At 36.0% G+C, this 24,178-nt stretch overlaps 3 protein-coding genes across 5 annotated transcripts; 1 reads left to right on the top strand and 2 right to left on the bottom strand.

The window, feature by feature from the left end:
- Positions 1-2,217: 2,217 nt before the first annotated feature.
- Positions 2,218-9,368, bottom strand: LOC122348224 (trace amine-associated receptor 13c-like). 2 transcript variants are annotated; one of them, XM_043243518.1, is made up of 4 exons: positions 9,195-9,368; positions 9,009-9,103; positions 4,992-5,349; positions 2,218-3,904 (listed from the first exon to the last, which is right to left on the bottom strand). In XM_043243518.1, the coding sequence occupies exons 3-4, from the start codon at positions 5,203-5,205 to the stop codon at positions 3,030-3,032; spliced, it is 1,089 nt and encodes a 362-aa protein (XP_043099453.1). In that variant the 5' UTR covers positions 5,206-5,349; positions 9,009-9,103; positions 9,195-9,368; the 3' UTR covers positions 2,218-3,029. The 2 variants fall into 2 exon arrangements, with proteins under 2 accessions (XP_043099453.1, XP_043099452.1); XM_043243517.1 differs by having other exon boundaries at positions 9,009-9,368.
- A 6,053-nt stretch (positions 9,369-15,421) lies between these two features.
- Positions 15,422-18,590, top strand: LOC122349743 (haptoglobin). Of its 2 annotated transcripts, none has more exons than XM_043245886.1 (4): positions 15,422-15,563; positions 15,723-15,811; positions 16,208-16,476; positions 17,689-18,590. In XM_043245886.1, the coding sequence occupies exons 1-4, from the start codon at positions 15,556-15,558 to the stop codon at positions 18,247-18,249; spliced, it is 927 nt and encodes a 308-aa protein (XP_043101821.1). In that variant the 5' UTR covers positions 15,422-15,555; the 3' UTR covers positions 18,250-18,590. The 2 variants fall into 2 exon arrangements, with proteins under 2 accessions (XP_043101821.1, XP_043101822.1); XM_043245887.1 differs by having other exon boundaries at positions 15,539-15,560.
- Positions 18,591-20,763: 2,173 nt separating this feature from the next.
- On the bottom strand, positions 20,764-22,642 carry sult5a1 (sulfotransferase family 5A, member 1). The gene is made up of 6 exons (XM_043243522.1): positions 22,447-22,642; positions 22,098-22,306; positions 21,885-22,011; positions 21,700-21,797; positions 21,437-21,617; positions 20,764-21,287 (listed from the first exon to the last, which is right to left on the bottom strand). The coding sequence occupies exons 1-6, from the start codon at positions 22,583-22,585 to the stop codon at positions 21,103-21,105; spliced, it is 939 nt and encodes a 312-aa protein (XP_043099457.1). The 5' UTR covers positions 22,586-22,642; the 3' UTR covers positions 20,764-21,102.
- Between the last annotated feature and the right edge of the window lie 1,536 nt (positions 22,643-24,178).

The raw sequence follows: 24,178 nt of genomic DNA on the forward strand, positions 1-24,178 counted from the left end.
AGCTGTTTCCCTGGTATTGGCCATAATAGTCCTTTATCAGGCTTTATACAGGGCTGCCAACTCTTAACACGCTTAGCGCGAGACTCACAACTGACATTCATTTTCCCACACAGTCAAAAGCACCTTCAGTTTTAATTAGTTAATTCATTTTATTATTATTAACGACATGCTTCTGTCGCGAGCGACAATGCAGGTGACAAGCCATGCGCATTTATTGGATAGCACAGTTGCAAGTTCAGTTAAAAATGTAATAATAGGATATTGGCAAAATAGATTTTTGAAAAGGTACCACCCCAATGACAGCTATTGTATTTTTGAGAGTGTTGGTGGGACCAACAGATCAAACAGACCAAATCAGTTAACGATGGCTTTTTTAAAAATGTGTGCAAAATGTTTTTTGTTTTTTTTCCCCAAGAGTCAGATTATAATTAACCAAATATGTACCTGAATTAATGGATAAATGAACAAAAAATAATACTATGAAAGTTTTTTTAAATAAGATCAATGTCTTATGTATTACATAATAAGGAATAATTTACCTAGCAAATAAAATATTTGAAAAATAAATAAAGAAATATACAATTAAATAAATAAATAAATCAACATATAACACTAAGAAATGATGAAGCAAATAGCTAGTGCTACCAATTACTCAATAAAGTAATCAAAACTTATAAATTAAATAAATAAATCTATAAATAAATTCCCAGAATTTTTTTCAATAGTATATATATATATATATATATATATATATATATATATATATATATATATATATATATATATATATATATATATATATATATATATATACAGCTCAAACTGCACACATTAACTATGGTTTGATTAAAATTGTTTCTTTATTTTCTGTGCGGAGGCTATTTTGTTTATGGCATGTGCATTTTGATTCTTAAAGTAATTTAATGTTGTTCAGTGACTTGTTTGCATTATTTTACCATTATTGCTTTAATGGTAAGACTTTTATAATAAAGCTCTCAACAATTATATAATAAATGATATAATAATGATATAATTTGGACTTAGATTTATTGTCCAACATATTCAGTTATCAGCTTTCAGATTTAAAGAATTATCGGTTATCGGTTATTTCTACAAAATATAACGAGTATAACAAAGTGAAACTATTCCCTGAAATGAGACCGTAACATATATTAGGAATGAATAATCCAAAGTAAATCAAATAATCTGAAATATTTTAAATAAATAAATATATAACAGTTTTAAGTAAAGCAAATTCCAAACAAATTAGAACTGAATGAACCAAGTTAATCAAATCCTTCAAAAACATTACAATAAATAATTTAATTAACTTCATGTAACACTATCATCCTATCATTCATGTAAATATCGATTATCTTGGGTAAACGAAAATCCAAAAAAAAAAAAAAAAAAGATTAAAACACGTACATAAACAAAAAACAAAGATGATTTAAAAAATACTTATCATTTACTCATGCATAAAAAAATATGAATCAAATGTGTATAAATAAAAAATAAATAAATTGTACATTCATATTTTTTGAATAATTTATAATACTTTGCACTTTAATATCAACTTTCTAAATGTGTTTTCAGAAGTCCCTATGTGTAACTGATGACACATTTAAATGTAGTATTTTTAATTACGTTATAAATGGACTCTGTGCCAACAAAATTTGCAACACTATACATTTTACTCCCACTACCAGGTCCTAAAAAGCCAAAGTAAATTAACAAGCTCTAAACAAACTAGTCTAATCTAACCTCTCGTGTAAGGTGAATGTTAATGATAATTAGATATTGCACATTTTATTGGTGCAGTGATGTATATTTTTAGAATTGCAACTGCTTTTTAACACTTAATTAGAAATACCACAGATAAAAGTATTGAGTTTCCGAACGTCTAAACAGGCATTCAGAAATGTATTTTAAAAGGCATTTTAAAATATAAGTAGACAAGTGGTTAAGTGCAAAGAGAAAATATGTTTTCAGTGGTGTTTCTCCATTGTAGAATCAGCCCATAGTGTTGTGTATTTAATTATTATTATTATTTTAATAGCCTTTGAATGTGAGGGACACGTTACAGCCCGAGGCAGTCAGTGTGTACTCTGAGCAGCTTTATGTGGTTCTGAAGCTGTGAATATTTAAACAGAAAACTGACAGACTTTTAGCCCTGTCACCTACTATTATTCACACTCAGTGAACACAGGGGATACATTTGCTTCAAAATGTTTATTAAAAATTCTGAAGTCTCATTCTATCAATAATATAGCACTGATTATGTACTTCACAGTGTTGAGGGTGTCCGCTAGTTGTTACAAAGGTTATCTACATACATACTGTTTTTTTTTTCCCACTTAATAATTATTTTATTTTTCTAATAATTTTCTATTATTAAAGGAAATCTAAAAATGGAAAGAAGAATCTATAATATTGTTTTTTTTTTTTTTTTTATAAACAAAAGGAAGTATATTTCAAATCTATCCTAAAAATCGAAATGCTAAACACGTCCGCATATGTGATCACGTGTTTCACACATTCACAACATAAAAACATTCCAAAACCACATTTCACTTGTGATTTGAACATGTGATTGCACATGGGACGATCATGTGATTTGTTTAAGGGGACTTACTTAGTTGCACCTACCTTGTTTTTTTGTTTGAGCCAGATTAGGTACAAATAGACCTCTTTAAAAATGTAATTAGTTTTTATAAATTGCATTCAAAAATGTCTCAGGTACATATTTTACAGATTTATGCTGAATATGCAATACAGTAAATAATCAATAAGGCATGTGTCTGTATTTTGTATATATAAAAAATAAATAACTGCAGGGATAAGCTAATAAAGACCGTAATTCTCCGTAAAACATAATGACAACTGCCACAGTTCCTGGAATGATGTTTATTGTCGTCCCTGATCCGTTTGCGAAAGAGGTCCCGAAAAGCAAATTCTTAATCTCTCAAGGCGAAAGTGATTGTAGGTAAGTCAGCGCCAGCCTTTGTCCAGGTCCTGTCCAAAAAATCTCAGCTTTTCTCTGGGTGAGGTTGCGCTCTATCCCGCTGAAAGAGCAGAGTCAGCCCTTTCCTAAAACGGTGGTCTCGCACGCTATAAATAATCACATTGCAGCAGCTATTGCTTGTCAGGATCCAAAATGCAAAAAAGGAGAAGTTGCACCAGGTGTATCCCACTACGTTTCCCAGCACAAATACTGCGATAGGAGAGAACGAGGCTGTGAAGGCAAAGGTGAGGATTCCAATGGTTTTAGCTGCTTTGATATCAGAAAAAGAGGGTCTGTGGGGACACCCGCCGGCTCCCGCATCTGTACCAAGACTTCCCTCGGAGAGCAGCTTCCGTTTACGGGAGTATCGGCGGATACTGGTGAAGGACAGGATATTGACGGCTAATGTCCCTCCTAGTAAACTGAAGTCAAAGGCTGGAAAAAGCAGAAGGATGTTTGCATCTGGAGGCAACTGATGTCCGATCAGTAAGGGTGCGTAGTTGCACATGCGGCTGCATTCATTGTACTCTAGCGTGAAGCTGTTGCTTAACATGAGTGGAGCCATCGCCAGTAAGAAGCTGCCAGCCCAGGACAAGAGAATTAGGAACAGGGTGCGATGCCTTGTCACAAGAGTGTCTTTATGCAGTGGACGCAGGATTGCCACGCTGCGCTCCACTGTCATCAGAAAGATGGTACTAATTGAGACAAAAGTGCATCCAGCGAAAACTGGACCTATCAGCATGCAGGGTTGCCAAGGTCCTGATCCACCCTCCAGTGAGGCTGTTGAAATGCCCTGGTACCACAGCGGTGGAGTGCTGGTCACCATCAGAGAGATTTCAGTGTATACAGAAAATGGCACCACCAAGACTCCAACCATCATGTCAGCGAAGGCCAGAGACACTGCAAGACAAATATAAAGTACAGCAAATTGCTCAGAATTCGCCAAACCTTTTCTTTGCATTAGAGGTATGCATTCTTGCTGGTAATAATTGAGTGCTGCACAGGATAAATTTGGAAAAGTGTGGTTGTGGGAGGAGGAAAGTATGATTACAGTGCTGATTACATTGATTATGTTTTGAACAAAGGTCTTATGGCTATGGAATGACATGAGAATAGTTTACTCCAAAATTTTCGTTTTGGAGTAAACTATCCCTTTAAGATATATTTTGATGGAATCTGGCAGCTCTCTAACCCTGCATGGACAGTAACGCAAATATCACATTCAAAGCCCAGAAAGGACATCATGGTTCAACCTTAATTTTATGAAGCTACTTGTTTGGACCTTGACTGTGGTAATTGCATTGCTGTCTATGCATTGTCAGAAAGATCTATATGTATAAAGGTTTAAAGGTACAGTTTCACCATAAATTCCGTCATTAATTAGTCACCCTTGTGTTGTTTAAACCATGCAATATCTCTGTTCATTTTTGGAATACAAATTAAGAGATGGAATCTTATTTTTGATGGAATCCTAGAGCTCTCTGACCCTTCCAGAGACATCAATGATCCTAACATGATCAAGGTCCAGAAACATAGCAAGGAGAACGGTAAAATAATCCAAGTGGCATCAGTGGTTCAATCGTAATTTTACAATGCTATAAGAATATTTTTAGTTCGGAAAATAATAGCTTGTCTTCTCCACATCACCCTGGTGCCATTTTGGAGAGTATACACTGAACGCAAGCAGCATATGCTGTCCTGTGTCAGCAAAAAATGTTCTTGTAGCTCCGTCAAATTAGGGTTGAACCACTGATGTCACATGGATTATTTTAGAGATGTCCTTGCTATGTTTCTGGGCCTTGATCGAGTAAGGACACTTGTCCGAGAGCTTACGGGATGAATCAAAAATACCCTATTATGTGTTTGGAACAACATGAGGGTGATCTATCCTTTCAACATTTCTAGTTAAATTTCTGAGAAAAAGAGAACAGAGATACATTTGCGTATCATTCTGAACTTATTCCATATTTGAAGTAATTGTCGTCACCTTTGAGGTAGCCCTGCGGTGTTCGAGAATGCCGGGTCTGCATGAAAACCGTAAGCGTCACCACATTTCCCACCACAATGGCAAAGGCCAGGCTAACCATGAACATGACTGCCAGTGTTCGGTTTAGTAGTCCACAGCAGCGGACTGTGCAAAGAGGTGCCAGCGTTTGTCCTGCACCTAGAGATTCACTTGTTGTTTGATTAGCTATCTCCATTATCCCAAGCTGAGGTCCTGGTTATCCGAGTACACTAAAGATGGCCAATAGTGAAGCCTTAGAACAATCTTCATGCCTCTGTCAGGCAGTGATATGTAAAGAAGTCAAGTTGGGTGCTTCTTTTGTTAGCCGTGGATAGCAACCCTGTAAAAGAGCAGAGAAAACAATCTGCATGGTTTGTATAGTTCAACATAATCAAGGCAACATAAACACACTGTAATCAAAGCTTGTACTACACTTGTTTTTGCATGATGATAACAAGCATGTGCATATGCATACAAATCAGTCTCTGATATTACGTAGAATTGGTAAGGGCAAATATAAAGAGGAAGAATATTCAGAAGACGGATTGCCAAACATATTTAACAATCAATTAAAGATAATAATGTCTTAATAGTCTCGTTAATTTATACTTATTTTAAATTAAGTATGGTACTGTCATAATTGAATTAACAGTAGGTAGCTTATACTGACAAGTATACAAAAAAATGTAGGAGCATTTGGCCAATGCTTGTTCTTAATATAATTAATATTAGTAGGTTTTCTACATATGCTTGGCTTGTTTTTTATACAGTAGCCTAATGGGTGCATTTTTATACATATTGACCTTTTTGCGGTAGTACTGCATTATGTTTTGCATACAATCTTGTTAGAAAGATACTACAATTTGGACACATGGGGAATAAGGTCATTTTTAGCAAATGTATTTTAAAAATGATTTTTTTTTTCGTACAAGAACAAAAACGCTGATAGAGACAATGAATTTTGCAGTGTTTCCTGTGATACACTTTTCAATACCATGCATGAATAGATAAAGTGAAAGAAAAATTATGAATAAAGACTTAAAAAAAAGGGTGTAAAAATCCCTCCACTGTTGTTATGAGACATTAAATGTAATCAATGGAAAAAATGTGTCCCAAGAGCTATTAAAGATGTTTGCATACAGTATTGCTGTTGGTTTAAAATGCTTGGCAAACTCCTAAATTAAGTTATTAATTTGAGAATTGCAATGCGAATAGTATAAATACAAAGAACAGAAATTCAGGACAAACTTTAAATGCTGGCTTGTTTTGATACCATTTATGTTGTCTTCTATTTTTAGGTAATGTGGCTTTGGCTGGATTGTTTCTGGAAAATGCAGAAATACATGAACCTAAATAAAAACCTATGAATATATAACATTTAGAAAGGTGTTTGCGGTCATGATGGCAGTCATGCCATCTGTTCGGGTCTTATAATTCTTGCAGCATCTCTTCAAATAGAACCCTGACATTAGCCGTGACTGCTTTCAGTGCTTTTAAACAAGCAGAACCCTACTGAGAGTCAGACTTCAGCTCTCAGCGTACTAAAGGAAATTTAGCATGATAAATATTATGTGAACATTAAAATAGAAAGCTCTGCTGGGGCTTTTTGGCAGTTATGACAGCGTCTCAGCTAGACACCAACACACACAGCCAAACTCATACACACTCACTCTCTTTCTCTCAGTATCTGTCAAAAAGTTTTACATCTTTTACTACAAATGCATTTAGCAGGAAGTAGGCCAGGGTTTCTTCTAATGAATCCACCCAGGACATTGCATTTGCAGTGTGTAATTCATTATGAATTAGATCTGTTAGATCAGAATCAAACGTAAAACTTCGATTGTGGTTTGTTTCACATCGCATTTGGTGACAATAATCTGCTGAAACTCTAATATGTCTTTGTTTCCAAACCTAATAATATGCCTTTGTTATTAAAATAAAAAAGTATGGCAATCAATAACATACTAATCTAATAAGTATGTAACATGCAACAGTTTTTGAAAAAATAAGAAATAAAGCGATATTTAGAGAAAAATTCAGGAATGCTTGTTATTAGCGACACCAGTGGCTGTAAAGTGAATTGCAACTTATGCTCGCATATACTATACACACAGAGCTATAACATACTTTTTTTTGGTTTTTGCTATTTGCACTTAATACACTTGTGGAAATACATACAAAAAAATACATATAGCACAAAAATAGTAACTGAGACTTTATTTTTCTCAATACTTTTCTGATCGATTAAATATATAAGTAATATAAGTAAATGAACATTTCTTGTCATAAACATGTAATTCTGTCTTCAATGCGTCTTAAAATAAAATGTCTTACAAACAACATAGCTGTTCACCTTCAGGGTGGGACCGTGCTTGCGGTGCCTTCAATTGCTGCCTTTATAGACAGCTTACTAGGTTTTGGAATAGACTGTGTTGAATGTGACTCTGAATTGTGAAGGATAAACTACATTCACCCTAGATTTTCTGGATCTTTTTGTTTCGTTGCATGATCTGCATCATTTATTAAGCGAATCGGAGCAGATAGTGCTTACAAATAAACTGCGCATTCAGCAGGTGCAATTAATTCATCCTTCTTTTCCTATTCATTCAGTTTCTAATTCATTTCGGTATTTCCTTTTCCAAGTGAACACTTAACCTAATAAGAGTTTAGCATCGCTCTCCAACCGCTTATTACTTACAGCCGTAAAAAAAATCTGAAACATATTTAGCAATTAGGACTGTCAATCATATTGTATGCAATTATACATAAATAATCTATAGCTCAAGAGACATTGCTTTGAACAAAATTTTAAAACGGCATCAAATGCATGTTTTAAAGAAAACCGTCCCATGATGCATTGCAACAAGTGAAAATTGATTATAAACATACATTTCTTTCAATAATATAAAAGTATCCTGATAGGGCTGATTCTAATTAATGTGTGCATGTATACTATGCTTATTGGAGTATTGTGTTGTTAGCTTAGCAGTATGCTAATATCAAACTCTTCATACTAGCAAATTAAAAATCAGTTGCGAACTGAACTTCAGTGTGATCTTTCCAAATAAAGTGTGACCTTTGAAGGGGTTAGGTAGACAGACAGCAAAGCAGCTAGGTTTTGGAGCACTCTTTCAGCAAAACACATTAAATATTGTGCATAATTTAAGTGAGTGATGGTGGAAGTGAACTGTAAACAGTATTCTTTAGGATGTCGTGTGCAGCAGTAGATTATTATGGATGACCCTATAGTTCCAGACAGACTAGGTCCAGCCCCTGTGTCCGGGGCTAGAGTAGACAGTCAACTGGAATAATGGAGTGACCAGTGCTGGACCCTGAAGCCCTGAGGGTCCTGTAATTCTCATAGACTCGGTGTGTGTTTGTGTGCGCGCGTGTGTGTGTCTGTTTATGTGTGTCTGTCTTAATCTTTCTGTCCAGCCTTTAATCTTTTAGCCCAATTCAACTTGTTTGCGTTTTTTTTTTCACTTTCAATCCACCTCACTTTAGTTTCAATTTAGTTTACTGGTAAATGTGTAATGCACTGCTTTCAAGAGTTTGTTTTTGAGAAGATATTTCATACCATAGACTAACAGTTATTAAAGTTGACCCTAATTATGATTGGTCAACTGCAAATGGTGGATTTTATTCTCAGTAGTTATGAAAAAAGAACAGAAAAGGTCACACTGAATATTGTAATAGTTTATGTCATATGTTAATAAAAAGCATATTTCCTCATTTGAGTAAATTGTTAGTTGAAATGAAATATATTTTAGAAAGTGAAATTTTATACTCATTCTCGGACTTTTTTCCTTTTTCTTTTACATTTTATCATTATTATGCATGCAGATTTAATGTTGATGTAATGTTGTAACTGAATACTTGTACGCAACAAAAAATTAAGAAACGTGTCTTGTGCAATAACATACATACACACACACACACACTTATTTACAATAATTATTGTTTTCATCTACAGCAATAATTTTGATTTAATGCTCTTACCTGTATGTTCTATTCCTGAAAACTGTCTTGAGCAGCAAAAGAACAAGATAATACCCACTGTCAAGCGTCTTCTTGCTTCTTTTTCCAGTCAGGATCTACAATAAAGTCCGATTTGATTCTAGATTAATAAGTCTCCCATTAGAAAACAGGCAACTCTCTCACACAAACATGGAAGAGCAAGATCACCTCTATTTGTAGCTTTTGAAATGATCTCTATCAGAGCTCTGTCCTCCCCCAATTTTCTTACATCCCCTCCTTTGTCTCGCTGTCCATGTTTTCCTCCCACTCTATATATTGCAGCTTCTCACTCCTTGTTGACCTAGTCTGTCTAAAACTCTCTCTCTCTCTCTCTCTCTCTCTCTCTCTCTCTCTCTCTCTCTCTCTCTCTCTCTCTCTCTCTCTCTCTCTCTGTCTCTCTCTCTCTCTCTCAAACACAGCTGCAAGCTCAAGCATTACAGCTACATATGCATTCCACTCTCCTCCTCCTCTCATTGCGTTATTCTCTCACAGTAGTCCATTTGCTATGAAACGGCCACTTTCACCAACCTCAGAAAAGCTGATGTGAATCAGTGGATCCTGACTACCTTTAGCCTTGCACAGTTTTTACCCATTGTATTTTTTCTGCACCAAGGCCACTGCCTCATTCAATCTCTCTTTACCATGTTTTTTTTCCGCGTCATTCATAATAAACACACACACGAGCATAAATACACCTACAAAAAACCTATAGATATTATTATTTTGTATTTTTATTTCTTACATTTAAATATAATTTAAATGTAAAATTTAATTTAAATAAAATGTATATTTTTATACTATTGACTTTTTTAAATGGATATGCATATCATTAGTGGCTTAATCACCAGATGAGGTTATATTGTTTATGAAGGCCTTCATCTTCACACTTTTTTCTGAATGCCTCAAGCCTTCTTAATAAAATGCATATAAACACTTGTATATGTAATATTTTTTAAATACCTTTACTGTAATATATGTACATTTCAAGTGTTTTTTTTCTACTTGGTCTCATGTTATTAACGTACCTTGGTGCACTTTATAGAGAGCCATGAAATATGTACCAATAAGTACATCAGTGCAGTTTCCAAAGGAAATGAACACTAGAGGCAGTAAGACTCATTATATTCCTTTTCATAAATTTTGTTTAATAAAGCTTAATATTTGCACATTTACTTGAAGAATCATGTTATGACATCAAAACAATATTAATATGTTTGGAGATTTGCAAACTGGTACTTTTTAACGTTAGCATCACATATATCCATCCTCATGTGTTTTCATAGATGCTAAGTTTACTCAGTACATCACGTGATACGGCGTTCGGCTTAATAAAAATAAATAATAAAAAGCTCCAGTTCGATTTCTGTGTAAAGCGGTTTGACAAAACAGTCTGCGTAAAATGCTGTTAAAATGGCATGGTTACATCAAAATATGATCGCAATTTAATTATGTTTTTGAGATGGTAAAATACAGTTTTACATATGCTAGAAACATGGCTTTTCAAAGGAAAGATTGCTATCAAACAGCACACCTAGGTTCCGATAATCAACACCTCTGTTTTTCAGAATTTAGCAGTAAGAAATTATATTCAGTTTTTATATAGACTATACGTTCCATTTGTTTCCCAATTTAGTGTGAAAGAAATATAGAAATTCCACAAAGAAATATAGAGCGGCGTATCATCAGCATAGCAGTGAAAGCTGACACCATGTCACCTGATAATACCTCCCATGTAAAGCATGAAATGTAACGGCCCTAGTACTGAGCCTTGAGGTACTCTATATTGAATTTCAGTGTGTTACCTCCTCATTTACTTTAAGTGTTCTAGTAACATATTAAAAGAAGAGAATAAAATAATAGGAGCGTTTAAAGTGGCTTATTGGAACACTAGTGTACAAATGTTTTTCCTACCATATGCCAAGCTAATAACATTGTCAGCATCATTCCTGCTTTTAACAGTATTTTACAGAATTCTGGCTAAAAATGCAGTTATATTACGGGTCTTTGGCATGAATTGTATTCAGGATGGAGCGCTCTGGAAACGAGGGAAAACCACCACTCTCTGACTTTTACTAAGCTAGGTTCACTTTCTCTCCCCTCTCCTCTCACATACTCTGGTGCGAATATGACCTCAAGGTTAGACTATTGTAACGCCCAATAGGGTGATTGTCCTGCATGCTTGTTAAAAATGTCAAATATGTTAAAGGATTGTTAGGCTGTATTATTTAGATCAGCCAGAACCGCTAATATTAGTCTGTTTCTTTCTTATTCTGTATCCAGATCAGATGGTAGATCAGCACCAAGAGATGTCTACAGCCCTGACTGTCAGTAGAGACGAGAACACCTAGATGAAATCACAGGAATCAGAACACACACACACTTAAATACAACTTTAAATCCTTTACACAATCTAACATAGCTGAGTTTAAAATTGGATTGAAAATTAAGTGCTGATTTGTTTAGGAGTTCTCCCAAAGTATTTTTTTCTCCATTCGGTCAAGAAGAAGTTTTGGTTCCTTGCCGCTGTTGCCTCTGGCTTGCTCAGTTCAGCACACTTCATTTCTAGTGATTTTTGGCAATTTGATTACAAAGATCTCATTGAAACTGAACTGATCTAGACAATGACGGCTTTGCATTCATTAATGAAATGCCTTTAGCTTAATCTTGTCATTATACATTACTTACACTCTATTCTCCGAATTTGATGCTGTTCAGTGCTTTGGCACAATATGTCTAGTGTATATAAAGCACTATATAATGTGATTGATTGATCTGCCACAGCTGCCCAGGCATGATCCTCCTGCCACCACTGGGCCTCAGGCCACGGTTTACCATATAATCGGAGAGGGACCCAGATTTGTGGGAATCTTATCTTTTTTAGGAGATGGCGAGGACAGCATCACTCCTTCTCCCATCACAAGCTCAAGATGTTGAAGCAGAAGTACATCATCAGATGCATCCAGCCCCTGGACTGATTTGCAGAAGTCAACCTTACTTTCATGTCTTGATTCTTCCTTGACACAGGCTGTTCCTATGGTTTGCATTTGAGGGTCAGGCATGGCAGTACAGGGTCCTCTGTTTTAACTGTCCCTAAGGAGGAGAGCACTCGTTATATAAAGGGGGCATCAGGATCCTCAACTGTCTTGGTGACTGGTATTTGATCGATCATAGCCCAGTCACGAGAGCAGGGTGAGATCACAGATACCTGGAGCTCCAGCAGTTGGGGCTTTGGGTCAACCTGGAGAAGAGCTAACTGTCCCCTTTGCATGCCTTCCTGCAGGCCAGAGTTCTCTTAGAACAATGCCTCCAGTGCGGGCTGTGTCTCTGCACACAACGGGAATGGAGTCTCAGGGCTCTGGACAAGGCCTTGACTGCTTTGGCACATCATCTGCCTAGAGTTGTTGGCCTTCTATCTGGCCTTGTGGCATTTCCAGCCACTGCTGCAAGACATGCTCTTGTTGGTCTGCACTGACAACACTGTGGCTGTCTCAAAGATCAACCAACAGGGAGCTCAATGATCATGTCACATGTCACAGCTCTCCCGTCATCTCTTTCTCTGCAGTCAGATGTGGCTCAAGGGGAGATCAATCCTGCAGACTACAAACTCTCATAACAACCCACAATCCCCAGAGAATAGCAACTCCATCCTGAGATGATCTTACTGATCAGGAGTCAGTTCGAGGAAGCCTAGGTATATCTGGTTACTTCCCACAGGTCTCCCCACTACCAGCTATATTACTCCAAACTCCAAACAATATCGCACCTTCACCCAGATCTCTCAGACCTATACATGTTGCTCCTGGATGGGATGCAGAAGACTTAAGTTATCTGCCAAGTGGAGTCTGCTTGTAAACTGGTGTTCTTCTCATCCAAAAGACCACTGAAGATGCATGATGGAAGTAGTGCTTTCTTTCCTGCAAGTATGATTGGAGAATCGTCACCCTTCACCTTAAAAGTGTATGTGACTACTATTGCAGCACATCACATTGCAGTGGATCGTCAGGTTCCTGAGGGGTGCCAAAAGTTTAAAAGTTCCTAGGCCACCGCTGGTGCCATCCTGGAATCTCTCTACCATCCTGGCTGGCCTTCAGAGGAATCTGAAGGGTAAGTGATTAATGACAAGTTTAATTTTGGGGTGGTGTATCCCTTTAAGTGTTCAGAGTGAAACGAAGCATGTGTGTTTTTATTTAGTTGAGTGTATTTTATACATCAGGCTTCTATGGCTCATGCTATGATATAGATCACTATGGAGCACACACTCACAAAGGCAAAAAAAAAACTTTTTGCACCTTGGTGCAGTTGTTAATATTTGCGTGTATGTTACGTGAGAGTTCTGAGAGTCAGTGCTATGTCATTTAATCTGTGTGTGTGTGTCTAATAGAATATGTAAACAGAATCAGAAAGTTGTGCATATTTAAATTTAATCCTCGGAGAGTACCTCCTGCAGGACCAGATGATTTGCATGTCTGAGTAAGTGAAAAGCAACTTAAAATGCACTAACATTATTCTCTAAAGATTAAATGAAAAGTACTAACTGACTAGGCCAAACATTAATATCATGAATGATTAACAACCTCTCCTCTCTGGAATCAAATTGCATTTAGCATCTGAAAATAAATGTGTACAGGACTGGAAAAAAATATGTCAGAATGTGCCAGTAACCCTATTAGGACTAGGCGTATGTGTACTTTCTGTTCTCCTGTTGGCAAAATGTATGAACACATTCTGCCAATCCCCAAAATAAATACTGGTCAAAAACATTCACGCTGGTAAGCACCTAATGGGATTACACAATGGGTGCATTTCCCCAGCTCTGTCATTGAGGCCATATCTTCGTTCTTTGATAAATTTTCACATTTTAAAGTAAAGCTAGGAGTCTTTGAGGTACTTTTATTTATTTATCAAATTAAGATTAATTACATTTCGGAATATTAATAAAGTATTATGAACCTAAATGTTATGTTGCCCATCACTGATGATAGCATAACTTGAAATAAAGAATTGTAACCTTTTTTTATGATTTTCATAATTCAATTAATTTATGATTAAGTAAGGCCTTTAACTGAAAGGTTATATTTTGAGTTTGGCTGCAGGCTAATGACAGAAGATATGACCCACTTCCATCTCTAATACACTTGTGAGATGGCATAGCCTACCGCATGTCATTAATAGTTCATTACATTCAAAACATTTCCGTTATCTGTCCTAATCTCCCTGACCATTACACTACTACACTAGCACTGCAGGGTGTCATGCAAGTAATTAGCGAGTACTTATTAAAAACTGCTCATGTGGAATTGAAACAAGTCCATTTCAGTCGTCTCCGTCCAGGCTGAAAATGAGAGCAAACACATTTTTACCTACTTTTAGTATTAAAACGGACTCTCGTTGCACTACAGTTTCTGACTTGAGGAATATTACATTTCCGAATACATTTTAAAAAACTAACTTTGTTAACATTGATGCACTTAGACGCAATGTACTAACAAAAGTTAATAAATGCTATAAAAATAATATTGCTCATAGTTAGTTAATTGTTAATTACTGCATTAACTAAACTTAACAAATGAGACTTATCTAGGGTTGCCAGAAAATATAATCTGTGTTCATGTTTTGTTGATTCTCAAGACTGCATTTTACCACATTCTTTAGTAAGTTTGCCCTTGGCTTTAATAAAATGGGCCAAACAAAATATAAATAAAATGATGATGAAGAGAATTATTTCAGTTAGCCTTTTGTATTATACTTGTTTAGAGTAAATCAAATGCATTCATACATCCATAGTGTTCCTTGAGTATTCTTCAACTTCAATAAAGTCAAGATGGATTTCTTTTCGAAAAAGAGATTTTGCACCAATAAGATTAATGTTAGAGTGCAAGTTTCGTTTAGATTACTCAAAGAATATATCTGAACAGGTGTGATTATATTGCATAATTCAGCTTATTATTACTTTCAGAAATCACAGGAGTTTATGAAGAACAGGGAAACAATAACCTCTAACATCAAATTCAATTTGTCAAAGACATTTTTGTCAAATGTCATTTTTATTTTTATTTTATTCCTTACTGAAGTCCAAAAGAAAATGTTTATTTGCTTAATCTCAATTTCTTTAAAACTTATTGCGACATTGTATTGCACATTGCAAAACCCTGATTTTGGAGTTTACAAAACTTGTACTTACTGGCACTGTCATTTGTTGTCATATCTATTATTCAAAGTGTGCATCATTTTGCAAACATATTTTGTTCCTTTTGATCTTGCTTTTCTTTTTTTGTAGGATTACAAAATCACACAAGTGTCATCTGTTTAAATGCAAACTGAACATTAGGACGTACGTGCTTGCCTTTGGAAAGTTTTGCTAGCTTAACCTCTTATCTACCTTTAACCTGGATGGTGTCAACATTCAAGCACTGATAAATTTCCCTGATTAGGTAATCTGTAGTTTTTTGTATCAACCTCATATAAAAAAACAGAGCCTCAGTGACCACAATATAATACAAGACAGCTCCTTTTGCAAAACTTTTTCATCATGAGGTGGTAAGTCTCCTTGAAATATGTTTTGAATGATGATTTGCATAATTTACCTTGGGATTCGCAATTTCACAGCAATGCATTATTAATTAACATCTGTTCAAACAAGTGTTCCTCTGAAATGAACAGATTATACCTTGTTGATGATCTCTTTCTTGTCTCTAGGCTATCTGTAGCTGTGCTGCTCTTGGGCACGATTACTTGTTTGCCAGATGCGTCTTTTGCTGTGGATAGAGTCAGAGAACTTGTTCCGGGTAACAGAGACCTTCCCCATCAGACATGACCCAATAATCAGCTCCAGTAAAAGCAGTACTAGTTAAAGTGCTTATGAAAACATTATAATAACATATATAACATCCATGTGCCATTGGCCTCCAAGTACTTTATATGCAACAAATGCAACTGTAACATACAGGCTAAAATCCTATTAACTTACAACAGCACTGCAACATAAAAAATCTCTGAAAACATTAACGAGCATAATTTTTTTTTTTTACCAAGCACCACTTCTTTTCCATAAAATATTAAACATAGTTGTGAAGCATGTAATGTGTTACAATTATGCATTAGTTACTAGTTATGTTCAGCTGTAGCACACAAATTACTACCAACACTTGCTTACAGAGATCTCATTCTCATTTATGTTTCAGCCCTACGCCCCAAACGAATGGTGGGGGGATTACTGACGGCATCCGTCCCCTGGCAGGCAATGGTGTACCTCAGTGAGAACATACTGGATGGAGGTTTTGCTGGAGGAGCCCTGATATCTGAGCAGTGGGTACTGACTGCTGGCCGCAATTTATTTGTAGGAAAGAATCAAAGCCAGACCAGAGGACGAGAACCACTTATTCCAAAAGTCTATCTTGGAATCAGCAAACGTGTTCATGCCAACGCCTCTACAGAAATAGCCGTGGAAAAGGTAAACGCTCACTGAATTCCAAACCGAACTAATTAGCTAAATCAATATCACCATATAAAGAGTTTCTTTGCAAAAACGGATACAGTTTTTTTATTGTTATCATATTTTTTATAGTGTTAGCTAGTTGTATTTTATAGTTATTTTTTTAACCCAGTCAAAACAACTTGAAAAAAACAGCATTATCTGTTTGAAAAAAACTCTTCATATATTTGATTATATAAAGACACAAAAGCATTAGCAATCTCTGTTCAGATTATTAAACCAAGTGCTTATGTACTATACACTTAAAGTGCTACAATACAAAGAATAGCTTACCAATTTTGGTTTCGCTTTATTTTGATGGTCCACTATGAGCTCAATAAGTAACTTTGCACCTACATGTCAACTAACTTTCATTAGAGTGTTAGTAGAGTGTTAGTAGACTAGTAGGGTTAGGGTTAAAATTATTTTGACAGGTTCATGAAAACTAGAATGTCTTTTGGTAGATCATCACAATAAAGAGTTAACAGATAACAATCAGACAGTCTACTTATACTCTAATGAATGTTAGCTGACATGTAGGAGCAAAGTTACTCATTGACAACTGAGTTTTCATAAGAGACCATCAAAATAAACTGTTATCCGAAATGTTGTAACAATAGGTGGCGCTGTTTTCCAATTTCTCAGGTGGCTTCAGAACTTACTATAAATGCCTGTGCTGATATGTCAAATATTATAGAAATAGAGAGTGTGGAAAAAAATTAACAGAATATGTTTCATCTACTGTAATGGATAAAGTCTTCATATTTGATCAGCATGAGGTGAATTTAGTGTTTAGGACAAATGATTTGAAAGTTTTAACCAAAAGAATATTGTATGTTTGATCTAGTGGTGGTTTTATACAATTCGTAGAGACCTATAGAGAAAGTTGAATAGATTATTATGCAAAGTGACCCCAAATAAGTATGCCAAATTTGATAATTTTCCTATGTCCCTTATGGTTCAAAGGAATGCTTAGACTCCCATTTAGAAAGAAGATAAAATAAAACTACAATTACATGTGATTGTCAGTGTCACACAAAATATCAAACTTGGTAGCATATGATGCTATGAAATTAATAACGTCTTAGAGTGGCTTAAGACAAACAGCGTATAACAAACTCAAGAAAAGAATAAAGAGGAGGTAATTGTCGCATAGTACGTTTGATCATTGACTTTTGTTTTCTCTTGCAGGTGTTTTTGCATCCAGACTTTCAGAACACATCCGAATGGGACAATGACCTTGCTCTGATCAAACTGAAGGAGCCGGTCAAATTTAGCGAGTCCGTAATGCCCATCCCACTTCCTCAGATCGGAGATAACCAGGAAGAAAAAGAAGAAGAGAAAGGCATCATCGCGGGATGGGGCTGGGGGAGACTTTTTACCCCTGCTCCAGTACTAAAGTTTCTCTCTCTGCCTGTTCGGTCATGCAAAGGTAACTACCAGGCAAGGGTTCTGGCAAGTACACCAAACGTGGATGACAAACAGTTCTGCACGGGACCCAGTAAGCATCAGGAAAATGTGTGCTTTGGCGATGCAGGGGGCGCACTTGCATTCCTGAACCCCAGAACCAATGCGGTGTATGCTGCGGGCATCCTCTCCTTCGACAAGGCTTGTTCTGTAGAAGAGCACGCCGTCTACACAAAGATTTCTGCCTACCTGCCTTGGATTCACAGCGTCATGAGAGGTGATTCACAAGAATTTCAGGCGAGGCGTGCTTCACTCCTAAGTCGCTTGTTTGCACAGCAGCAGTAGCGTGAACAACTGCTTGATAAATAGGAATTCATTTCACTCGTTTGTACCTTGCACAGAACAGAAATGTTTGTCGTCAGAACGTCTAAATCAGTTTTTCAAGCAAAACCGCCGTGGGACTCCTTCAAAGTGTCAATTCTGTAAGATATACGAATACAATGCAAATCACGCTTGCTTCTTTTAGGATAAATTAAATATGATTTGCTTATTAAAGTGCATAAAATTAAACTTTCACAGACATCAGTGGTTCCCCAGGCACGAGAAGACAAATTTTGTATTGAATAATAAAATTACGATATTGAATGTCATACTGAATTATGCAATAAAAGTCCATTTTTACAGCACATTCCATAAAATGGTTTATTACTTTACTGTGTGCATTTTTTATTTAAGCAAACATGAAAAAGCACATCACATACCATTTGAGCTTATTAAAAATGTAAAGCTCTGCTGCAGAATTTACTTTCCACCTCATGCTGTCAAATAGCCTTTACTTTTGTAAAGAACACTTAAAGACCGGAGCTGGTGAGGTTATATAAGCACATATCTTGTGCCCATCGTTCTCAAACCAAAGAAGCACGTAGAGTAGATTAACTGACTGATACTTCCTGAAAATCCTGACTGCTCCTGAATAGCTGCACACCCCGCACATAAGCCACGGCTTAGATTAATCATGACTTAAGTTCTTTCTTTTTTCCACCGGTAATTTGAAATAGATTATATTTGTGCATGTTTATGTCCTAAATGTGTTAGACTCAACGTTAAAACTCACATGTCCCATATACAAACTCTGGAGTCAGAGGCCAGGTCCACAAAACATTCAAAATCGTAAAAGTCTTCTTGAGTCTTCTTAAGAAGTACAATTCAAATTCTTGAAATTAATCTTCTTAAATATCATAGTAAATAACTTAAAATTAAAGGGAGAAAGTGGGAGACTTGTGAAAACAGTGTATCCTTGTGTAGCGGCTGTGTGCAGTGGACACAAAGGAGATGAATTGTTGAATAAAGTCATTATTTTAGTTTTTCTTCATTAAACACAGATTGAACCACTAATGGCAGATGGACTATTTTAATTATGTCCTTGACAGTTAAGTGACTAATGACAAAAATTTAATTTTGGCGTGGAGTAACACTATTTAATTAATCAATTATGAATTTATTTGAATTTGTGAATTTATTGGGGGTTTTTTTCAAATTAATCGTAATATTTATTTCTACATTTTATAATTCTATTTTAAAATAAAGAATCATCCTCGGGGCAGCTTTAAATCTGCTGTTGAGACATTTAACTCTCACTTCTTTTGTAAAAAAGAAAGGACCTAAATACTGTATTCAGGTAGCTTTTAGAGAACATGACGAAATTCAACTTGACAAACGAGTTTCTATTAATATGAGAGAATTTGAACCTGTTGAGGCAGGTGGCACAGGAGGATCAGGCAACAGATTTTGGGGACTTTCCTTTACGAAGCACAATTTGTGACGTCACTGCACGCAGCAGCAGTACAATATGCCATACTTCAAGATCAAAATCAAAAGTTATATAGTTGTTTTTTTGTTTAGTTTTTTTACTTTAAATAGGTCCTGTTTGTAACAGTCCCTAGGGATTTGTGTGAAAATCTAGTCATCCAAGAGTTATATAGTCTGTCCTTTTTTCCCCTTCTTCCATTGCAAAGTTTCCACTGTCCATATGATTAAAAACAAATGAACCATGTTTCTTACAGGCCTTTATGTCTTTGCCTTTGCCAAGACTGTTTTGAGGTCCCTCTTCAGTAATTACAATACTAATGGCCATAGATTGCAGAAGACAGGCTGGAAATGCAAATGTCACATACGATATTCTCAGTGTGTCAAGATGAAACTACAGCCCTGGAAATTTTTTGATTGCCTACAGTTTTCCACATTCTTGTCCTCATCTTTGATGTCTACGTAAAACAGCCATAAAATACATTATGCATAGAATTTAAATGGATAAGCTATGTTTTACTATATTCAAAAAAGCAACTTAATAAATATATGATCAATATATGATCTTATTTTTATAACGTAAGGGGAATGATGTTTCGGATTGCAGAGAACATTCGATCGCACAAGTCTGACCTCAAGGCACAAATATTCATACTAAATCCACAAAACTTGATGGGAATTTTAATAAACATTGAACCACAGGGTGCCAGTTCTTTGTACAGAGCATAACATGAGAGTCTGGCATGCTCGGCTAGAAATTTTCTTTCTTTCTTCCAAATGCACGTTTCAAGTGCCATCAATCATTCGAAGTGCAGCAGGTGCAGTACCCCGCCACGAAACACTTCAATCTCTTCATTAAAGATGATAACATTTTAAATATCTGGCCTTTTAGATTAGCCTCTCGCTCACACGAACATCTGATGAGCTCGGCTAGCTTGAACTTCCTTGAGATTGACATTTTGCTTGCCACACTTTTTGGTCACCCATTGTCCCAGCCGTAGCTCAAATTCATTTGGTAACAGGTTCAGAATGACCACAATTAGCACAAGAGCAGACGTTGTAAAGTACGTTTATATAAATCATCATGCGTCAAGACCACATATAAACAGATTGATCAAATTACAATTGAATTCATTATATTGCAAAATACACAACCAGGATGTCACATGAAAATAGATTTTGGTTCATTTTATTTTACTATACTTATAGTAATATAGTATGTAAACAATGCAACATTTCTATCTATTTTAAGGTCTCAGGCTAAAGGTTTTTATATATTAATACATATTTACAGTTATATTACCATTTAGAAAAAGCAGAAAGTATTGAAATACTTTAGCTTACCCACTTACTGGGCATTTCAGTGTGAAATGTGAATAATGTTTATGGAAGTTATGCGAGTACAGTTCTAGGTGTGTGGGATTCTGAAGTATTAAAGCTCATTAAGGGCCTAACAGTCTTCTCAAGGCACTCCCATTTAAACAGCAGTGAGGAGTCTGTCATCTGTGAAGAGTACACGTCATCTACAAGACCACTCTGCTCCTCAGTGAATGTATTCCTCCAGTCTCCCACTTTACCTTAAAAACAGGATTGTAGCGTTCAAAAGATTGTCTTTATAAAATGTAACTTTTTTTAAAAGTCCAAACATTTCATTCTATTCCATTTTCATATATTTCGTCATCAAAAATGATTGTAACAAGCAAAAATCAAACAGGCGTTTAGATACCTTTCCTCATGAACTTGCCCTTGCTGTGGTCTATGATCTCTTGAGGGATGAGAGTGTAGTTCACCATGGCATTTTCCTTCATGCTATTGAAGCTGCAGTGCTTCTGAGCAAGGTTCAGCTCATCCTCAGTTAAAGGGCATTGAAGGAAACCACTCACTTTCTGGACAGACCCTTGAAGATCCTGATGATATTAAAAAATTGCTAATTGAAACGTCTTGTTTATTTGGTCACCAAATGAATGAATTCTCATGAAGTCATCCTACCTGACACATTTCCTCATACTCGATGTAGAGAAAGTTTTGGATATCTTTTGCATGGCTGGTCCAGCCCTTGACGTGGTCAAACCAAGAGCCGTAATGCACTGGCGGGAAAAAAAATCACGATGAATTAGATTATGTTCTAATGAAAAAGAAGTCAAATCCGAGAACTGGTAAGTTTATCAACTAACCTGCACCCTTCAGGAAATGATTCAGAAAATTAGAGAATGTGCCAGGGTTAGGCAGAAAATTGGCCATCTTGTGGAAGTGATAGTATGAAACAGACACATCTTTGAGATTTCTGGCTACATATATAACCTGAGGAATAGCAAACATCGTCACTTTCGAAGGAAATTCAACAAAGAAGCGATAAAACTTAATTTTTGGTTGGTCCATCTGCTCACCTTTGCTTTGGAATTTTGCAGGGCCGGTGCCAGCAGGTGGTACGGCAGATGTGTCGTAATAACACGAGGTCCGTTAGAGGCTTTTAGAACATCGTCGCAGTAGTACTGCTCAAGCCATGGTGCACGGGCCCAGTTGGGTTGAGTTTGGGCGATAGTCGGGTCCCCTTTACTCAAAACTAGAGTGATGATTTCCTGCATCCATGTGGTTCCTAAAAATAACGGATTCGAGGAAAGTGAAATGAATTCTTGAAAGGCATAATGTCTTGCTTGGGGAAAAAAAGGTAGCTTACTATTTTAATTTAAATGCACGCCTGTTAAAAAACTGACAAAAAATGAAAATCGTTATTACCTGATTTTGGGTAGGTGACAATTACAGTATCTGTGTCCTGAAACTCGAAGTTGGTCGCGTAATTCAGTGAGTCTTTAGTATGCATGTGCCCAGGGAACATGATGCTATGAAAGGTTTCCGTGACATCTAGTCGTGCCATGTCTGTCTGTGCGCGAGTGCAAAAGAAATAAAGAACAGACAGCGTGATGATCTGGCAACGGCGTTCTATTATCAGCTTATATAGGAAAAGAAAACAGAAGACGCATGATGTCACCAACCGAGAAGGGGAAGTACACGAGCATGGAATTTTTCAGGTAAGAAATTACCTGAGAAACCGGTTATTGAATAAATTGCTATGATATATAATCTGCCTAGCAAAAGTGTTTTTTTATAATATCATCATTAGACATTAATATTGGTTAGCTTGGTTTCCTTTTGACTTTGTTGCTTTTTTGAAGTCAATCAATGACTTTTTATTCAGTGGCAAACCTAAAAACAGCTTGCATATGTGTTTGCAAAACTGCATTTAATAGAAGCAATTGTTTATTTCACCTTTAATTGCTATTTCAACTCACACAAATGCAATTTATTTTGTTATTGTGGTTAATTTTAATTCCATCTCATGTGAACATTGTTACACGGATGTGGTAATCGTAACCAAAACCATTATTTTCCTATACTTTAAAACCACCAGGAAAGTCCTTGTATACATCATGATTGCCCAAAACGGTCCCCTCTGTGTAATGACACTCTTAAAATATGTTGTTTCAAATGATTAAACATTGGCTTTGAAGTATCGTTGGATTAAATGCAGCAAAATGAAAGTAAACAGACCTAAATTAAATGAAGTCAACAAATGAACTAATTAAAAAAGTAGAAGATTTTGAGTTTAGAAATCAACAAACCTTAAGCAACAAGAAGCTTTTAACCTTAAACTTGTTGATCTTAAACACGATAACCTAAATGGGAAAATAGTCTTGGTGAATCAACCAAAGTGTGATACGTGTGAAGCTTAAAATAGAGCAGTCTTGTGCTCCAAGCTACAGTGATGAGAGTAATCAGGTTATACATTAATTTCTCTCAAACTGAAATGGATTTTTTTTTATGATGTTACACTGCCTTCTCATGTTCATTATATTGTAAAGTAATCACATATTAACACGTACATCAAAGGTTTCTTTTCAAATATGTCTGCAAGAATTGTGCATACTTTGAGAAAACTGAAAGCGCTATATATATCATTTTGGGGAGGAACAACTCACAGATATAGCAGATTTAGGTCATTTGTATCATTTGTACTGTTTGTAAAAGATTTAGCAACAAATATGATTTGTTTCAATGATAAAATGCTAGCTCGCTTTCAGAAAAAATGACAGAATTGTGTTAAAATTCAAGATTGTAGCACCCTGTTCACCAGTCAAGGTGTTTTTTATCCATGTTATGAAATGGCTTTATAGTATGCTGACTTTAAAAGAAGAGTTGCTGGTTCCGCCGTCACAGAAGCAGTGAGTCATCACTCTTGTGGCCTTGACTAAATTTCTGACCACTTGCTTATTATTGGTGTTGTGTCATAAAGCTTCCTCAGTTTAAAAGCTTAAAGGTGAAGTGTTAATTTTTGCAGCGCTAACACTGTAACAACAGAATTACAACAGCAACTGCTGTGACCAAAGCGGCAACCTATGCTCTTTTATATATGGCATATCCGTTGCATGAAAAGCGATGAATGTAAATTCAATCACAAAAAGTGTGAGTT

This window comes from Puntigrus tetrazona, chromosome 7, assembly GCF_018831695.1.
Source record: "Puntigrus tetrazona isolate hp1 chromosome 7, ASM1883169v1, whole genome shotgun sequence".
NCBI classification, from domain to species: domain Eukaryota; kingdom Metazoa; phylum Chordata; class Actinopteri; order Cypriniformes; family Cyprinidae; genus Puntigrus; species Puntigrus tetrazona.